Here is a 20,035-nt window from a genome sequence, read left to right on the forward strand (position 1 = left end):
CACAGTAGCCAGGGTCACTAGCAACTGGGCTATATGGTCGTCAAATTATAAAACCTGTAAAATTTAAAGAAAATCCTATTGAATATTCAAATTACTACGAAAACAAAATCTACACGAGCATTATACCAAACATTCTCTGACTTTAATACAATTTAGAATTTTAAATATTTAAATCAATAAAAAAGCAATTTCGGCTAATTCCTCGAAGCTGAATGTGAACTTTCTCGTTTGCTTTCGTTTAATTCACACGTTTACGAAAAAGATCGCGTCGCGTCGCCGGAAAACCGCTGCTTTCTCCATTACGCAACAGCCACACTCACTTCCCGCTTCCTAGCCGCACCGCTGCAACAATGGAGGGGGGGGGGGAAGCTAAAGTATAGCACCCCCCACCTCATACCCCGCCTCGCTTCAGAGTCGCGTGCGACGCACTCCTCACCTATATTTCCCTTACAGGAAGTTAATTAACTGCACAATTGCTTTCCAACCTCCTCATACCTCAGTATGCCAATTATTATTGGAACATATCGTTCTAATTGTTATCTACAATAATATTTTTCATAATATTCTTTACGACACTCTTTTTAAATATTAATTCAATACTTTTACGTAAAGCGTTGATAGTAGTACTTCATATCTGTATTGAGGAGAGTACAGTAATTGATAATAGTTATGCGTAGGTATAACTTTTATTTTTCTTAGAGTAACAAGTGAAGGTATGTTGGTATTAGGTTGTTTTTCGTAGTTGGCGGCACTGCCGAATGTTGAGGTCGTTTTGTAGTCAGGGCAGAGAGAGGCTTTGAAAGAGCACTTTCTAACGCGCTTTAAGAAAGTGAGAGTTTCACGTCATTACTTCCCCCGCGCCCGCGCTCCTCACCTCTTTGCACGCCCATCACTTATTTGGACAACACTTTCACCGATTCGGCAGCTCGTCAAACATGTCTTCCGAAAGTTAACGACGAAACGATTTTGTTAAGGCGAAATATAGTGGACATTGTTCAGTGACACAACACAAACTAAATTGTACATAAAATACAAATCAAAGTAATTATATTTTATACTACCCTACAAGAGGCGTTGCTTATCACGTGATTTAAAATAAAAATTAAAAAGTTATCACTTTAAATGACATAGGAACCTACCTACTGCTAGAGACTAGAGAGAAGGAAAGAGACTAAACCTGATAATTAAACAAAGTAATTAATTTAATATATAAACAAAACTCTTATTTGCGATGTTTACAGGTTATTGTGTAACTTATAAAACGAAAAATACTCATAAATTTATATCTAAATGCCCGTTTATCCTTGAAATACAAAGAAATAATATTGACACACTTTCACACAAACTATCTTGCCCCAAACTAGGCATAGATCCTTAAACTTTTTCTGTCACCTAGGTGCTCTAGACCATAAGGTTCCTGCAACGTTTTGAATTTTGTCCCATCTATTGTACTTTGTTCTGCGATTTCTAATTGCAGAACTTTATAACTAGAGCAAGACGAACATCGATTTCGGATTCAATGAAACTCATTATAAAGCGGCCATCAAAAAAAAATCTCCCACATTTTTTTTTGTTATGAGAATAAGTGACAATGGGGGCATCGCTTTGGTACTCGTCACTACGTAGTAAAAGATGATAAGTTCTAGAAACAAGAGAATTTTTATGTGGTTAAAAATTCACCATCTTGCATTTAGTTCCATGTATGTGGCTATAGCGGATATATTAATAAACACTCTGTCAATATGTCTATTCTATTATATTCTTTCTATTGTGGCTTATGTGAAGAGGGGACCACAATTCAGTCAATGTCGTGTTTCAATAGACTATCAGGCTTAGAGTATGTGTATGATTGGTGTAACGAAGTGATTATGGTGATTATCGGTGATGTGATATCAAGATTGAACAAAGTTTAATTTGCTTATTAAACCTAAAACAAGAATACATCCTGTTAGATTATAATGGACAAAGACGTGTAATCCTATTATCCTATTAATATTATAAATGTGAAAGTTTGTATGTCTGGATTTATGTTTGAACTTCTTTAACGCAAACACTACTGAATGGATTTTATGAAACTTATGCAATAATATAGCTTACACACCAGAATAACATATAGGCTATAAATTATAAAAATATTGTGTGAATTATCTATACATTTAAATAAAATTGGAGTGTCTGTTTGTAATATTGAAATAACCGTTTTTTACTAAATGTATATTATGAATATATATACGGTACATACACCAAAATAACATTTTTTACAATTTTTGTCTGTCTGTCTGTTTGTTCCGGCTAATCCGGCGACTTTTATTGGCAGGTAGCTGATGTAATAAGGAGTAACTTAGCGTTTATTTTAGAAAAATAAAGCAATGTCCAAGAAACGGTCTAACTGTAGAAATAATTTATATGGCAAAACAACGTTTGCCGGGTCAGCTAGTATTACATATTACTTTCAACTGTCAAAATTTCAGTTTTCTTACTATAGTTGTTTTTGGTGCCAGCCCGATGACAGACAGAAGAACAGATTGTGATAACACTTCAAGTACGAAAGCCTAGTATCTTCTAGCCTACTGCTACCAATTCCAAATCCACCTAAACTTAAACAAATAAAACAAATTTATTACGTTTGTAAACAAAGAATTACAATAACAGAATTTTACATATTTGTAATATTGACATAGCTTCGACTACACATGTTGGTTAATAGTTGATATCATTTAATAATATATTTATAAGGTCAAAAGCCGTTTTAACTAAACCGAAGTCTTTCCGTCTTATAATCTAAATACTTAACGAACAGAACTAAAATTGACGCTTAAAAGCCTCTTATAACTTATTTTTCATATACTAATTATGAAAACAATATCAAGAAAAGCTTTTGAAAGAATTATTTAAATAATTTAATTTTATATTATTTAAATTTAATTTAATAATAATAAAAAGTTCATAAATAAAATAAAATTCATTCAAAATAATTTGTACACATAAAAAAGAATGTATCCCTTAAAATCAAGTACAGTTAGGCAAATCGGAATGAAACTTTTCACATACTTAAAGGACGACAACTGTGAGGAACATAGTTACGTTAGTGCCGTCGAATAGATATGAAATTTTGTAAATATACATGGAGCAGCGTGTCAGGAACCAGCTGTTTCAAAAATACCTTTAATTTTATATTTTATATACCTAAAAACGTACCATTTGGGTGTAATCTTGACCCAATATAGAACTCTAATCCAGGTGTAAACAAGTATGGATTGTGACTGGTTATCATTTGACCAGAAATGTTAAAGCAGGAAGCCGATTAAAATATCAATCTCAGGTTGCTAATCCTAATAATTCTAATTGCGATTTAAATTCAAATTGTAAATTCAGATATTTTTATTCGAAATAGGATTTAAAAATCATTAATTGAAGGTCAACAACTGATGTGCCTCAGATCTGAGAAGAACGGGCGCGAGATATTCAGTGGGATTCTTGTTTTTTTTTTGTAATAAAATTTGGTCACTATATTTTATATATAGTACAATATTTTTTTTTGTAAATAGCCTGAGGGCAATCTCTCCATAGTCTATCTGTGGTTAAGAAAGTAATTTGTGTTTTAATAACCTTTTTTTCGTTTTTAACAGTTTTTTTTAATTCCGTAACACATTTCCTTTGTATATTTTCTGGGATCATGTTAAAGCTTTGAATATAGAAATCGGATGATAGTTATTACAGATATCGATAAGTGATCTTGCATTATTCTATGTTAATTGATGAAAATGTGAGGTTCTTTTTAAGATGAAGACAACTAGAACCTCTTAAATGCAATATATTCAACTTCCGAAGTGATACAATGGTCCTTCATTCAAATACCTAAAGAAATATGTTTATTGCCTACCACTTATATGAAGTTAATATTTGACAGTTACATCAAAAATTTACATTCTTATATGTTGAAAAATAGCATAGATCCTTCTCTTTTATTTTCTATTCTTTTTAAAGTCTAAATACTGCTTTAATTTGTTTTATTTGTATGGCGTTAACCTTTTAACGTGCTTCATTTAATGTAAGAAATCAAAATGAAACTCAAATCTAGAAGTGTTTTTTTTATTATATTAAACAATTTAACATGCTCTATGGCTCGGTATGGTTGAGGCTTGTCGGTGACGTCAGAACAAAGGCGCGCGGTACGCGGGTTACTTTCTCCGACGAAAGTGAGAGCGCTAGGCCCCGGAAGCAAACTGAGAGTTCCCCTTTCACACCCCCCCCCTCCCCTCCTCCACCTCTCCGACCCGCAAACCTACCTCACCGCTTAACGCCACCAAAATTTGAACTTAATGGCATTAGCGATTTCTTTACAGATATAAAACGGAATTTACCTTCAATATGCTTATTACAATTGCACCTGTTTGATATTACACTGTATATAACTGTGTATACATACCGAATGTATCACAATAACCTTCCAAATTTGATGATATAATCAAATTTAATGCAGGTATTGAATTTCGCAAAACAATAAGGAGTTATAAGAAAGTAAACAAGTTATTCTATTATTTGAGGTGCAGTACAAAGAAAGATAATTTTACTTGTTCTATACCTAAAATTCTTAAGAATCTGCATGGATAGAGACTAATCAAACGTCTTAGGCTGAGATCCTCAGACTTTACTTACGTCTAACTTAGCTGAGTTCAAGTTTGGCATAATCTTTGATTTCATTTTTATCGTCATTTGACACCTGGAATTTTGATGATGAATTGATGTATATGGTTGTTTGTTACCGAGTCATGGATGTTTTATTGTTTTTATGTATATTAAAGTAAGTATATTGTATTAAAAATATCGTTTTCTTGTGCCCATAGTACAGGCTATGCCTAGTTTGGGGCCAAGATAGTTTGTTTACAAGTGTATCAATATTATTATTAATATTATTACTGTTGCCCGAGAGAGAAGAACGCTTAGGCATTACAATAACTGTTTCCAAGTTTTGTTGTGAGTTTGTGAATACTCCAACGTTTGTATCGTCGGGGTATGAAGCAATCAGCTGGTTTTTAAAGCACGTAACTGACAACCGCGCCGGCTCATTTCCTTTACTTCCTAGACTCGCGCGCTCAACTTTTTTACTAGGAAACATCGATTCGCCGATGTTACAGCCTTATTGGTATATTTGCTACTAGTTATGTAAACTTTTTTCTACATTAAGACGTAATTTCCTCATCATACTCCATTTCACTATTCAATCAGCGGTGGATTATTACATCTCTGGGTTCTCATTAAGTTCACTAGATCTTATATATTTAAGTGAGCAGTTCTTGTGGATATTATGTATATCTCTATACATGCATTACATGTATTTTGGACACGGATCTGAGGATTTAGATGAAAATTTACTAGATGTTCTTCGGGACGAAAAACTGATCTTGCTAGGGGGAAAACAGTCTTTACATTGAGAAGAATTCTGTTACCGAGGACCTATTTAAATGTATGTTAAAAAGTTTAACTAGAAGAAAAAAATTATATTTTATGTTACGTAATTTTTAAGGATAACAGTGTCCGTCGAGTCCAATTAATACTTTCTTTTATTTATTTATGTAAATAAAATACTTTTTAAATGATTTAAAAAGGTTTTTACGTAAAAGTTACATTAATATTATTATTTATTCATTAATCTACCAACTCAGATTGTCGCAATATGTACCATTCCAATTTCAATGCCTTTTCATAAAATTCCCTATAAATTCAATTTTCTTTTTTCAAAAACAGTTGAAACACAAAGATTTCAATGATATTGACAAGTTTATACCTCAGACATTGAAATTAATATAAACACGATTGATAATCAAAAATATTATAATGTGTGAAGGTGGAAACCTAACATCAAATTTCTTCTATTTCTTAGAAGGCTAACTTAAAAAAATAATTAAATGAGTAAAATATACTATATGTAATAATGATGGGAATGGAGCGAACACCCTCACGCAATTTAATTATAAATATTTATTGGACTATATTACATTGTAATGCATATTTTTATAAAAGAAATCCCGCTGAGTTTCTTGCGCCCGTTCTTCTCAGGTCTGAGGCAAACTGTTTCGAATGGGTAGTACTTTTAGACGTTCATTAAGTGATTTTGAATAAGATTATTTGTATTGGAATATTGAAATATCTCAAGAATTGCGTTCTTCCCCCCAAACAGATCAGATAATATTGCTTTTCTTTTAGTTGATCTCCGGATTATGTAGATTTACATTTCAACACATTACATAATGATCTGTAGTTCCATTAATTCACCAAATTAATTTAAAAAGATATTAAAATTCAGCCCTGCATGTTTGACTTGAACTGAAAAGAGCTACGAATTCACTGAAATATTCTAAACAAAAGTATTCTTAATATTTTAGCAATCCTGGATAATGAAAAAAAAAATGATTTTACAAACTTCTATTAATCAGCTCTAGTGCAAAAGGCTGCATTTAATAAGGCGCTCGAGTTTCACAGATGGCAATTAATATTGTGTGTGAGGTATGAGGAAGTTTGCAATGGGGGGGGGATGGGGGGGGGATTGAGTCTTAATTGACGCCTCGTTGTTGCGTGTCTCGCCTCGTGAGTCGAGACTGTGAACAGCTGACAACTAATCGATCGCATTGCTTTAACCCATTGTAACTATTTATAAATAGGCAAAGATATAACTGGTCTGCAGAACTTGGTGGTAAGCGGTATTATTTGTCGAAAATAGTGTGAATATGTTCTAAGTCGTTTCGAACCGCAATGACACTATGGGTGAGATTTATAGAGTAATTAGACTTTGCTCAGATTCTAGTTACGTAAGACTTACGGCCGTTTCCAATATTCAGTCTATGTCTTACTTGAGATAACAATCGTAACTATCGTTGACTTTTCTGTCCCAATAAACTTATCGACGTTAATTCACCTTATTCGTACACGCTGCCTGTCAGTGACGTATAGCTTATCAGTGATAGAAGATTGTATGGAAATTTCAATCCCCGTACCAATCAGCGTCCCAATATAAGGCGATAAGAATGACTTATCGCGTATATTGGGACAGCTTCAGATTATTGACAGTAGAAGGTAGTAATCTGTAGATAGTATAAAACGGCCGTTAGCTGACTGTGATAAATAAGAGAACTTGACTTTTGTATTGGGCTGTCTTACCTTATACTCAGCATAAATTCAACTGTCAAATGACTATAAAAACGAAATCAAAGATTATGCTAAGTTTCAACTCAGCTAAGTTTTATGTTAGTAAAGTCTGAGCAAAGTCTACCTATAGATCCAAGCATTAAATACGGATTGTCTCCCGAAGGGCTACTACAAGTGTCGTCCTAAGTTTAATATTTTCTTCTTACATCAGTTCTTAAAATGACTGCAGTGAAATCCCCCCTCCCCCTCTATGGCAACTATATTTTATAGATATTACTAGGGTTGAAGGTATTGGAAACTAAATCGTCCTTTGATAAAAGATACCTATCACATTATTCCATGTACATCCCTTTACTACGTTATACACAATCACAAGAAAATGTAAAAAAAAAATACGCAGGCTTCCTATTGAGTCAATGTGAATAATATTATTAGATTACTGGAAGCCTTCGAGATTACAAGACAAATATGTCATTAAAAATACCATTAATCACGGTTTGTAGACAATTATTATTATAATTCTTATGTCTTCTTCGATGGTAAAAAGTTTGATAATATCAAGTATCGGGTTTGCGTCACGTATGTTATTAACAATTATTTTAATAATTTTATTATTATTTAAAATATATATTAATTGTCCAAGTGTTCATACGTAAAGTGTATCCTTATGTGTAGTTAATGTTGTATTTTCGTATTTGTTGTTTCATTGCAGACGCGAATATTCTATTAATTTATTTGCCCAGCGAAATCGGTACATTAATGATGATTGTATGAGAAATTGATTTATATTCTTGTAAATTGTTTTATGAGACCGACAACTGTGCGACTGAGTTCTCGTGTGATGCGACTGTGTCCTCGAGCTATACGAGCGTGTCCTCGAGTATTGCGATCGTGTTCTCGAGTGATGCAACCGTGTTCTCGAGTGATGCGACCGTGTTCTCGAGTGATGCAACCGTGTTCTCGAGTGATGCGACCGTGTTCTCGAGTGATGCGCCCGTGTCCCTCGTATGATGTGACAGTTGTCGGTTCGGTCGAGCTCACAATGACCGAGCTGTTGCTCTCCTTGTTACAGGCAAATCGGTGAACAGTAAGGACGTCTTAGAAGACAAGAAAGATGACAACGAGCTGTGGGAGGCGCAGGCTGCCTTCCTCGGGCCGAACCTCTGGGACAAGACGCTCCCATATGATCCAGATCTCAAGGTACAAGAAGTCAGTAATCGTCACTTTATTACCTACTGCGTGTTGTGTTGTGTATTTGTCAGTTCGCGTTCCTTGTCGACAACAGCTGACCGCACTAGGTAATGGGGTCGCCGACCGACTCCAACCGCTTCCTCCTGTACCTTGATTCCATCCTCCACCATCCGCATTCCTTGCTTCTTAGTTATATGTATTTAGACTTTTATTATTGTCTAAGAATAAGGCGATATAGTTATATTATTTTGCGCATGTTTTATAATGCGAATGTCTTATATGAGCTATGTATTCGCGAATGCTACAATGCTATAAACGTGTAACTTTTGATGCACCGGAGTGGATGGTGAGGACGCGAGAGGTGATGAGGTTTGGATGGTTTCAGTACGTGGACCTAGACGAGTTCCTGTCAGAGAATGGCATGCCAGGCGAGGCGCTGGGTGGTACACATCTGGGCGGCTCAGCGTTTGGACCTGGAGCAGGCCTGGCGCTGGGCCTTCAGCCTCCCGTCACCAAGCGGGAGCGCTCACCATCACCATCAGACTGCATGAGCCCGGACACCATCAACCCGCCGCTCTCTCCAGCAGACTCCAGTATGTATCTAACCTATACTTCTTTAGACTAGTTCACTTAGGTATATCTTCATAAGCATTGGAGAAAATATAGCTATCATGTTTTAAGATAGTAATGCTATTATTAGCAAATTGCTCATTAAAATGTTACATGGCAGACATAGCAATCATAAAGCATGATTATAATAATTAAATGCAAAATGATGGACATTTATGAAATTGTAGGCCCCGCATAAAATCGGTCTTTACTGATAAAAGCGTACAAAAACGCTCAGATAACAAAACTATTTCTTCAGTGTCAGTAAAAAAATATTATTTACACAGCAGATATGCAGTTTACTATAACTTTCCTTATTTAAGCTTGTAATTTCATGAAATACTTAAAAAAAAAAGATTAAATCGGCACCCATATGTTGGAAATATTATTATTGGACGCGGTTGCTTAGTGTAATCAGAATTATGGCTGTACTTTGAAAGTTATTCTCTTGGGTACATAACGCGTACCTTTCTATAACAGGATCGTAGTAAATGTACAGAACACGTGTTCTGAATTTCAATATTATTGTACTAAACGGTCCTGTGGTATAATTTTAAACCACACCGTGATTTTCTACAAGCCGTTCTTTTCAAATGTTTCTCAATCCTGAAACATTCCTCTTCCGAACGGATGTATTTTTCTGACTATCAGTAATAATTTTTAAATCCAATTTTGCATAAAATTATTGAATTCATAGTTTTAATTTGATAATGAGCTGTCCAAACTATCTAATGATTTGGTCCGGCCCTTTCAGTTTTGCATCATATTTGTTTCTAGCTCAAATTAGAAATTTCAAAAAATTATTTTAAATCAATTAAATTATAAATTTCAATTCAACTTTAAAACTTACTCCCAATAATAAATTAATCAAACAAAAACACTATTTCACCAATACATATTATATTATATCCATTCAATTTCACTTATAAGATATACACAGCACTAATGTTACACAATATGTCAGCTGTATAGCTACAGATATGCTGCTATCATCATTTCGGTGACGCGATCTCTTGAGATTTCACTCATCCAAAAAGTTTCTGTGTAAATTTTTTTTTTAGTTGTATAAATTGTTTATTTATCGCGTGCTCCAGCTATGACGTGAACCTATAAGATTTTCTCCTACCGAAAAGTGCCCAAGAAGTGATATTTATCGTTTACGATACAAATAATTTCAGCATTTTCAATGGCGTCATCCGGTCGTGACTTCGACCCGAGGACGCGCGCCTTCTCAGATGAAGAACTTAAACCGCAGCCGATGATCAAGAAGTCGCGGAAACAGGTAAATGATGTTAGTGATCGCTGATCATTTCTAGCAGCATGTGATAGCCTGAGGGAGCGGCGTCATTTCCACACGCACACACATATTCAACACATAAACATCCATATTTACACACACATACACATAAACATCACATATCAATGCATATCACGTTAGTAACATATATATACAAAATATAAAGAAAATATTTTAATATATCAAGCCGCTCAGAAATCGTATTTGAGTACAATTTTAACAAACTTCTTCTAAAGTTTTTAGATCGAGAGATACCTGTATATCAGTTGAAACTAAATTATTACAACTATTATTGGCTACAACAATATTTTGTATATATATCCTATATTTAACAAAGTGTTTAATTTTATTTCATGTGTTATGTTGAGTAGTATATGAAAATATAATTATTAATATATACTTCAGTGATGTCCTGGCACTTATTATAATTATACGGGAATACATTTGTACAGCTTTAATGGGTTCTATTTAATTTAACGCAATATAAAACAGGATAGAAATAAATAATTGTATATTTAACATATTAATTTATGCGTCTATCTATTGCTTAAGTTGAATAGACTAAGAGATAATGTCGTGTTATAAATGAATACCGTACCCTAATAATAATAGATATTTACGAACTCAGGAAGTTTTGGACATAGTCGACAGTGCCCGGGCAATGCTGACTCTTCCTACTCTACGGACACCGCCCGTAACAGTAACGTATTCATTGTATTTGCACACAGCTTCATGCACTCAATATCATCAATACATTATACACACACACGCACAAAACTAACACGTACACGCACGCATGTACACAAACACAGTCAACACGTGATCGCTTCTCTAACGCTTAAGTCAAATGCTAACATAGATTTATAATGTAAGATTAGTAAGGTGTGGTGACGAAGCAGAAATAATATTTTTTATACCTTATAATAGTGGAACGCTATGGTGGCCGTTTAAGAGCAATACTGTCGTCATTTATTTCAATTTTTTATTGAATAATATATTGCCTGTAAATAACAGTATTTTGTTAATAATTAATTAATAAGTTAATTCTTTTCAAACTTAATCAGTGGGTATAAATCAAAACGAATATTATAGCGTGCCCCTACTATTGGCAGCTCGTTTTTAAAAATGTATGAAAAGTTTTGATATAGTTATGCGTTAGAAGGACAAAAGTCTTAGGCATAAATCACGGTAGAGACTTCAAAGACTTATACTATATTGAATTTATATTTTTCATTTTCGTATTTAAAATAAGAATCATTTAAAGCGATATTTTTAAATATCTGCCTATGTCAACACTTTTTTTCCACATACAATTTGCATATAGATATAAAGATGCACAATATTGTATGTTAACTAACTGGGGTTTTCACTGGTGATGGTGTATGTAGTAAATAAAAATAAGGAGCATGTATCCTATATGGCAGATATTCTTTTCTTGTTAAAATCTAAAGCTACGTGTAGCCTATCACGGATAGCGGGTATCTCTTTCTCATAAAAAAAATAGCAACTCTTTTGTATTTTGGTAACGTTCTTATTTATCTCAGCAAGATCAGTCCATGCATGGGAATGGTTGTCTTGAGTAACTTATTCGAAAAGAATACCTGGTATTTTTGTGCAATGGGTGAAGGTTGGTAAAACTGTGAGGCGCGGCGTGTTAACCGCATTCGGACGTGATCGGCAGTTCGTACCAGACGACCTGAAAGATGACAAGTACTGGGCGCGCCGGCGGAAGAACAACATGGCTGCCAAGAGATCAAGAGACGCACGCCGCATGAAAGAAAACCAGATTGCGTTACGTGCTGGCTACCTTGAGAAAGAGGTAACTATCTATGTTTAATACAAAACTGAAAGCGCGTTGGTCCATAAAATTAATAGATGGAATAAAAGAAAAGCGACTCTATAAAATTTTCTACGCGCAGACAGTTAATGCCTATTTTTAATCAATATTTGGAAACACAAAACGCAAACAAACATTAACAACAGCAATGATAACTTCAGTAAATACACAAATAAAATTTGAAAAACAAAATTTTATTAACGATATGGGTTTCGTTCCCACGCCGTAGATGAAGTCACAACCTGAGAGTTAAACAAAGCATACAAGATTTTATGGCGATACTTCACCCGAACGGTTAGCTCAGTTGGTTAGAGCACAGGCACGGAACGCCAGACGTCGTGGGTTCGAGTCCCGCATCGTTCATTAAATTTTGTTTTTCTAATTTTAGAAGTGAGGGTTATCACTTTAAAAACATAACAAATTTAAAAAAACATAACGTTTAAAACTGGTAATAATTTTACCTGTATACGTGGTTTTTTTCTATAAACGATACGACTTAGGTACCATCGATAAAATTGATTCATGATTACCCATTTTGCTAATAATTCTTTTAAAATCATAAAAACTTTTCTGACAATTGGTGAACTGTCAGACTCTAATAAAATGATAACAGTTTTTTAATTAGGAAATGTATGTTCAAGTGAATTTCACCAACTTATGACTGCACGATATCCATTTACGTCTTGTTTGTTTACTTTCCACCAGGTAAATTTCTTGTCCGTTTGCCTCCTCTAATGTTATTAAATACTCCATTATAAGGGAGTTAACACTTGGGTAGATCCTATGTCCTATCATACTTCATCGTCCATTAAATCAATGCTTTTCAATCAATCTCTTTTATTCTTCGTATTCGCTTGACCTTCGCATAGTTCAAACCCAATCGTGCAATTTAAACAATTCGATTCGAAAGATGGTGAATTCGGTTCTCTATTAATTAATACCACATTATATTGTTCGTCGTTTACTGCCAGTTATTTGGGTTCAGAGATTGAACTCAAAGGGGAGGGAGGCTCCTTTTGCATAGGATGCCAGCTAGATTATGGGTACCACAACGGCGCTCATTTCTGCCGTGAAGCAGTAATGTGTAAAAATGAAGGGCGACGTAGCTAGTGAAATTAGTGGTCAAATGAGACTTAACATCTTATGTCTCAAGGTGATAAGCGCAATTGTAGAGCTGCTCATTTTATTTGCGTTTTACAAGAATACTGAGCGGCACTGCACTGTAATGGGCAGAGCGTATCAATTACCATCAGCTGAACGTCTTGCTCGTCTCGTCCCTTATTTTCATAAAAAAAGGAATGTCGTTATACAAACAAGGTCCTGAGTAATAACATGTAGCTAGGTCGGTTATTCGCTCTAAAAAACTTCCCGTGTGGAAAACTTTACCAATTTTTATTATCATGTCTTTGCATTTTTCAGAATATGGGTCTCCGACAAGAAGTGGAGTTACTAAAGAAGGAGAATCATATACTCCGTGAGAAGCTATCTAAGTATGCAGACGTGTAGGCTACGCGCGCTCTTAACCGCACAAACGCTAAACACCACGTAAGTTTCTTCCATCTTTCTGTTTGGGTCGTGGAACATTTCAGAAAAACGCACAAAATTTGTGTCTGTGATACTCTGTATGCAAGTATTAAGTATGAACAAACTGTCCTCATAATTTTAGGACATTTCACTTTTTTAAACTATTTTTATTTAATATTTGCTTATGAGGCTGTATTTGAAAACGAAATAAGGTTATAATATGTTGTAGTTACTTTTATTTTTATATTGTAAATATTTCTCGTAATTTTTCCTGAAATGATGGTCAAACTTAACACTGACGTTGTTTTTGAAGATAATGGCATTAAATATCGAAGGATTACCATTAATTGTGAAGTTCTTAATCCCTTCTAGCCATATGGGATAAAGAGTTGTCCATAACTTGAACACTTTATGTAATGGGATGTAACATATTCTTAGAATCACGGAACAAAATTGAGTGAAATCAGTCGTTTTATCAGACCGGAGTCTTTTATCAAAAATATCTTGCAACCTTATTTATTTTATTCAGAAAACAAACAGTCATTTATAATTATACTAGCTAAGAAACACTTAAAATATAGACCTACAGTTTCCTAGATTTTTAAATGTTTTTTCCTACATGTTTAATTATTTTATATAATAAAAATTCTTAATTATAGACATGAGTTTTGAAGAGTTGCATAATATCTACATTATTAATCTACAGTTTCTTAAATTTTAAAATCTACTTTATAGTTTTACTAGTGGACTCGACAGACGTTGTCCTGTACACACGTCTTAAATTTGAAAAATCGGGCCAGTCGTTAGGAGTAGTTCACTAACATACACATGAGCAGGAGAATTATATAATATAGATGGAATTGAGAATCTAAACCAATCTCAAATTCACTAAAAACAAACAAAAAAGTCATCAAAATCGGTCCAACCGTTCAGGAGGTAGTTTAATTGTGAATCTAAACCATTCTCGAATCCACCTGAAGACACACACCAATCTCAAATTCAGTGGAAAACACAAAAATATCATCAAAATAAGTCCAGCCGTCTAGGAGGAGTTCAGTGACATACACACGCACACAAGAAATATATATAATAAGATTTAAAGCAAACAATATTAAGTAGCTTAAGTAATATAAACTGCGTTAATGTCGAAATTTTATGGCTTATGGCTGCAGTAAGACTTCTTATTTTTAAAGTGCATGTAAATTATATAATTTATTCTATTCAGAGCTACTGGTTTGCTAGGGATTAATCTAGCGTGAGCCCTAGGTGATATATCTAAGTATCCTCGAAGATGGCTGATTCATCAAGACTCCCATCGCTGGCTACCAATGACGTTCTATACACTTGGACATATCATTCAAAATTCGATAGCAGAACAGCAAAAGTGTGCTTAAAGATAATGTAAGCACACTTTTCTTTACACTTCTCCTTAGGCGTGTATCAACTGTCATTGTCATTGGCTTCAAAATTCAACATACGTAACCTGAACTGAATATTTTTTTACATTGTTGCTCATTGACCAAGAATATTTTATACAACTGGAGTAATTGCGGCAATGTATAAGTTTAGCAGTCCAAGCTTATTATGGTGTTATTTGTGGCATGTTCTATATTTCTATTTGCTTTGTTTCTATGCGATGTAATTTGTCTATATGTATAGAACGTCATTGCTGGCTACAGTTAAGCCGTGACCCGTACGCTCGTTTGTCCTCCTATTCCAATAAAAAAAAAACAAGGGACGAGACGTGCAGGTCTGATGGCAATTGATACTCCCTGCCCATTACAATGCAGTGCCGCCCAGGATTCTTGAAAAACCGAAAAAAACTTAGCAGCACTACATCCCTACGCCCTTCAGACCGAAACACAGTAATGTTTACACATTACTGGCTCACGGCAGAAATAGGCGCCATTGTGGTACCCATAATCTAGCCAGCATCCTGTGCAAAGAAGCCTCCGAATGCAGGTACTCAACTCAATAGTTTTGTCTCCCCAAGATTGCTTAGCGGCCGTTTAAATCGTGTGTATGTGTGCGTGTATAAACTTAAAGTACTGTTCTACCTATTACTGTATTGTGCTTAATATTTGCTAAGTTGAACTTGAACTACCCCACATTGACTCTTAGAACAACGTTGTTATAACAGTAATGTCAAAAATGACTGTAATTACATCGTTGGTTCGTAGTTCGAGACATCACAAAATATGTGGTCATAGTGTAAATGCTTTTAGACAACTCTCGTTTTTGGATGGAATATGGAGTATGGTCCCAGCATCTATTTTTCTCTATCAGTTGATAATATAACAAATTCTAAATGATTGTTCCAGGTGTATGAAGTAGCCGCACGCCAAGACCCCGGCCGCAACGCTCCACTCAATATAAAAAATTACATAAATCGGAAACAAGCAACCTGTTAATTATTGTAAAGCTTTATATCGTTATGATTATATTGTGAGTTACGTTATACATGCGTACCTTCGACGCACCGTGACATTGGTACGTTCTTCTGTCTTCGTCCAAAGCTATTTATTGTTACTGTTATGCAATACGTTAGTTCATACACGACCTTCTCGTCTCTTGCCCGGAAGCTACGTCTGCTGGACCCCCGGTCCGCTGGTCCTGCAGTCCCCTGGTCCGCCAGTCCACTGGATGCCGTCTCGCAACAACCCAGTTTGTAATTAATATTATTTTAATTTTAAATGTTATTTGATAAGAATCGTTATACAGTTACCGTAAGTTAATTCGTTTAGTATACTATGTAATAACCAAAGTTCCGCTCAGTTTTATCTCTCATGGGATGTGTTGGTACCTGTAGCTGGTGCACGTGCACCACAGGCGCTGGCATCGTCATTGATCCATCCAAAGTTCTTCTGCGATGGTGTAGAGTGTGACGTCGTCGGCGTGCGGCGAGCCTTTTCTTTCGATTTATTGTTAATGTTTGTTATATGAACGTGTGAACGGCGGTGCCGTGCCGCGCCGTGCCGCGCCGGTAGATTGCTCAAGTGGCTCGAGTACGCATGCGCAAGTAGTGGCTGCGTCTCTGTATATAGATATTCGTAATGGTGAGTCCCCACCAGAACTGTTGGCAACTTTTGTGTCGACAACACGGGCTGGTTGGTTGATGACTAATGTTGTCGCGAGTGCGAGGTCGCCCGCTGTCTCCCCGGCGACTGGTCGTCAGCTACGGTGCCGTCCTACGGTACTTGACACGGAAGTTGTCGACGCGGGAGGTAAGCGCGGCGAGAACGCTGCGTCCGCGCACTATCCCTCCGAACTCACACCCCGTCCGTATGTGCGTTGGTCTACTTCTACAGACATGTATGAGACTACTACTATTAATAGATGCCGTGTCGTTTGTCCTGGCCGTGAAATATACAAAAGCTTCCTTGTCAAGTTCAATGTCTGTGGAGTCTTATTTCTTCCACGGAGCAGCGATCGATCTCGCACGGACTATAGTTACTCTATCTTCCTCCCAGTGAACTCTCCCCCCTTTCTTCTCATCTCCTCTCCCATGCTCGCTTCGTAGAACGCTCTGTTGAGATTAGTCGCGCGACGGCTCGCGCTTAGCGCGCGCCCTGTCTTTTCCGTAGTAAGCGAACACTAGATTCGTTTGAGGTAATCTTAGAACTAGTTGGTATATAATTATAAGTAGTAGGTAGTGTCAGTAGCGTAGTTGTTATTAGTATATTTTTGTTATGGCTGTAGTTGTTAACGTTTTGAAAGTTTATAGGTATATATATGTATGTATAATATGTGTATGTATAATTTGATTGAGTTTATTCAGCGGGTGCGCCACGCCGCGGCCTTGTATCGCGTCGTTTACTTACAGACATACTGAAATACGACTAACTCATATATATATATGTGACGATATTTATAATATAAAGGACTCTCGCTATTGTTATCATTATTATATATTTTTGTAGATTTTAATCGTTGATAAATGAGTCAATTGTACGTTTATATTGAATTGAAATAAATTAATGTTTATGAAATAAGTCTAAGAAGTTGTTGCATTTGAAAGTATTTTGTGACTTTGATTCGAGCAAGAACAATTGAATGTTTTTCTATAGAAATGTTTACAAACAAAATGTGGTGTTCTGTTGCACACCACGGGGTATAACACCCTTCCAGTGTATAGGTACTTACTATGTATGTATACATGGATTGGTTCAAACATTTATATTGCACTATTTCATATCAAAATATATTATTATTGTAAACCTATCATACATATATTATAATTGTAAACATAATGATGTAAATTCGGCCGCGTCCATGCTATATAACTATGTTTTCACTCGTTTATAATATTATATTATAAAATTAAATTTCTATATAATATCAATCATTAACATAACGGTACATTATACGACAGTATTGTGAAATTTCACTTTTATAAAGGATAAAATATGTGTAACATCTTATTGTGTAACCTTATTAAAGTAGTATGGATGTGTCGATGGAATGAAATAGAGAGAGAAACATACATCGAGTTGTTTATTTATAAATATTTATTTATTAGTTTTGTTCTGTGGAATAATTGGAATTCGCCTTTATGTCAACACTTACTCAATAGGCAATCACAACTGCAACAAGGCTAAACCATATTAATGTAGAATTTGTTTTGGTTAATTTATATGGTTCTATGGATTCAAATAAACGTTAATTGTTGTATGTGTTCGTTTATTGTTTCAATTCTCGCCAGGAATTGCCATCGGACACCGACGTAGATACCCAGTGGTTTCTTTTTGGTACCTACCTGGCGTTCAGTGATCACCGCCGCCCACATTCTCTTGCAACACCAGAGGAATCACAGGAGCGTTGCTAGCCTTTAAGGTGTGCGCGCTTTTTTTGAAGTTACCAATGTCGTATCGTCCCGGAAACACCGCACAAGGAAGTTCATTCCACAGATTTGTAATAAGTAGAAGAAAGCTCATTGAAAACCGCACTGTGGAGGACCGCCACTTATCCAGATGGTGGGAATGATATCCTAACTAACTACAACCATAAGTTTAGCGAGAATGGACACCATGCTAATGAAACACTAGACCAAATGTCTGTCGCTTATCCATATATTATATAAATAAAATTAAAGTCTGCGCTTGTTATGTTAATTTAAGAATTTATTACTAAATCCGTACAATCCGAAACTGTTTGATCGATTTAAACGAAAATCATTTATTTTAGCTCTTGTTTCACTGAGAATATATTGTGTAATTTAGCTGACTCCTACTTCAGACAATAAACATAGTTCCGCGCAATTAATAGCCTGTGAAATTTAAAACCGTTGCTATTTTAAAATGAAATGCTGTCAAATTGACACATTATTGACACCAATTACTTGCTTGTGAAGCACCAAGAAATCGGAAATAAATTAGGCCTAATTATTTTTACGTTCCTAGTTATATTAGGTGGTTTTTTGTTATAAGATTTTGTGACAAGCCTCTTGATGATGAGTAAAATATCATGTGCCACGTTTCGGAAAGAGTCAAAATGGAACTCTTCCGTTCATCTGTCATCCACACGTAACTGTTTAAGACCTATACTATCATAGACTTAGCTTATACAAGTGTATAGGCGGCCGACGTCCGGTATCAGCCGAAGACGTCCACTGCTGGACAAAGGCCTCCCCCAAAGATTTCCACGACGACCTGCGCTGCCTTCGCCCAACGTATTCCGGCTATCTTGACCAGATCGTTGGTTCCTCTTGACGGGGGTCTACCAATACTGCGTCTTCCTGTACGTGGTCGCCATTCGAGGACTTGTCTACCCCACCGTCCATCTGTCTGTCGAATTATGTGCCGTGCCCACTGCCACTTTAGTTTCGCAATCATTTGGGCTATGACGGTGACTTTGGTCCTCCTACTCACTCATGCCTATATTTTGGGCTAGGACCCGATGGGGGCGACCCTCTACTACAGACTCTGTCAAAATTTTATCACAAACTGATCAATATATAAACATGTATTTTATTTACATACTAGATGTTGCTTGTCGCGCTTCGCTTCACACACAATACTCTACTACTGTGGTACAATGTTGCAACATGCAAACACATAAAATTTCGGATCAATTCGACCTTATGTTCGAGGCATAACAATAACTGCAACCAGCGCCATCTATCGGTCACTAACGTAACTATGTTGATCAGAGTGTCAATCTTAAATTGTCTGCAAGGTTTCATTTCAATTGGGCTGCGAGTATTAGGTGAATATACGTACACGCATACATTCTCCTTTATTATTATAAGTACTTTGTAATGACAACTCCAAAAGATAAACCCACGATCTGGTCAAGATCGCCGGAGTAGGTTGGATGTGGGCAGCGCAGGACCGATCGTTATGGCGATCTTTGGGGGAGACCTTTGTCCAGCAGTGTATAGAAGTAAAGTAATATATAAGTAGCTGAGTGACGTACAAATAAAACTCAAAAAC

The 20,035-nt window shown here is 35.7% G+C and overlaps 1 protein-coding gene across 14 annotated transcripts in view; it reads left to right on the forward strand.

Annotated features, from left to right (window-relative positions):
* LOC126979075 (thyrotroph embryonic factor) overlaps nucleotides 1–18,281 on the forward strand; it is a 192,414-nt gene extending 174,133 nt beyond the window's left edge. For 4 of the 14 annotated variants that reach the window (XM_050828270.1, XM_050828274.1, XM_050828275.1 and 1 more), the window contains 7 exons: nucleotides 8,219–8,355; nucleotides 8,723–8,930; nucleotides 10,125–10,237; nucleotides 10,872–10,943; nucleotides 11,871–12,062; nucleotides 13,500–13,625; nucleotides 15,926–18,281. In XM_050828270.1, coding sequence (XP_050684227.1) covers nucleotides 8,219–8,355; nucleotides 8,723–8,930; nucleotides 10,125–10,237; nucleotides 10,872–10,943; nucleotides 11,871–12,062; nucleotides 13,500–13,586 — 809 coding nt within the window. In that variant the 3' untranslated portion in view covers nucleotides 13,587–13,625; nucleotides 15,926–18,281. The remainder of the gene's footprint in view (nucleotides 1–8,218; nucleotides 8,356–8,722; nucleotides 8,931–10,124; nucleotides 10,238–10,871; nucleotides 10,944–11,870; nucleotides 12,063–13,499; nucleotides 13,626–15,925) is intronic. The other 10 variants (XM_050828271.1, XM_050828268.1, XM_050828281.1 and 7 more) reach the window with 8 other exon arrangements.
* The last annotated feature ends 1,754 nt before the right edge of the window (nucleotides 18,282–20,035 follow it).

Source organism: Leptidea sinapis, chromosome Z (genome assembly GCF_905404315.1).
Source record: "Leptidea sinapis chromosome Z, ilLepSina1.1, whole genome shotgun sequence".
In the NCBI taxonomy this organism is placed as follows: domain Eukaryota; kingdom Metazoa; phylum Arthropoda; class Insecta; order Lepidoptera; family Pieridae; genus Leptidea; species Leptidea sinapis.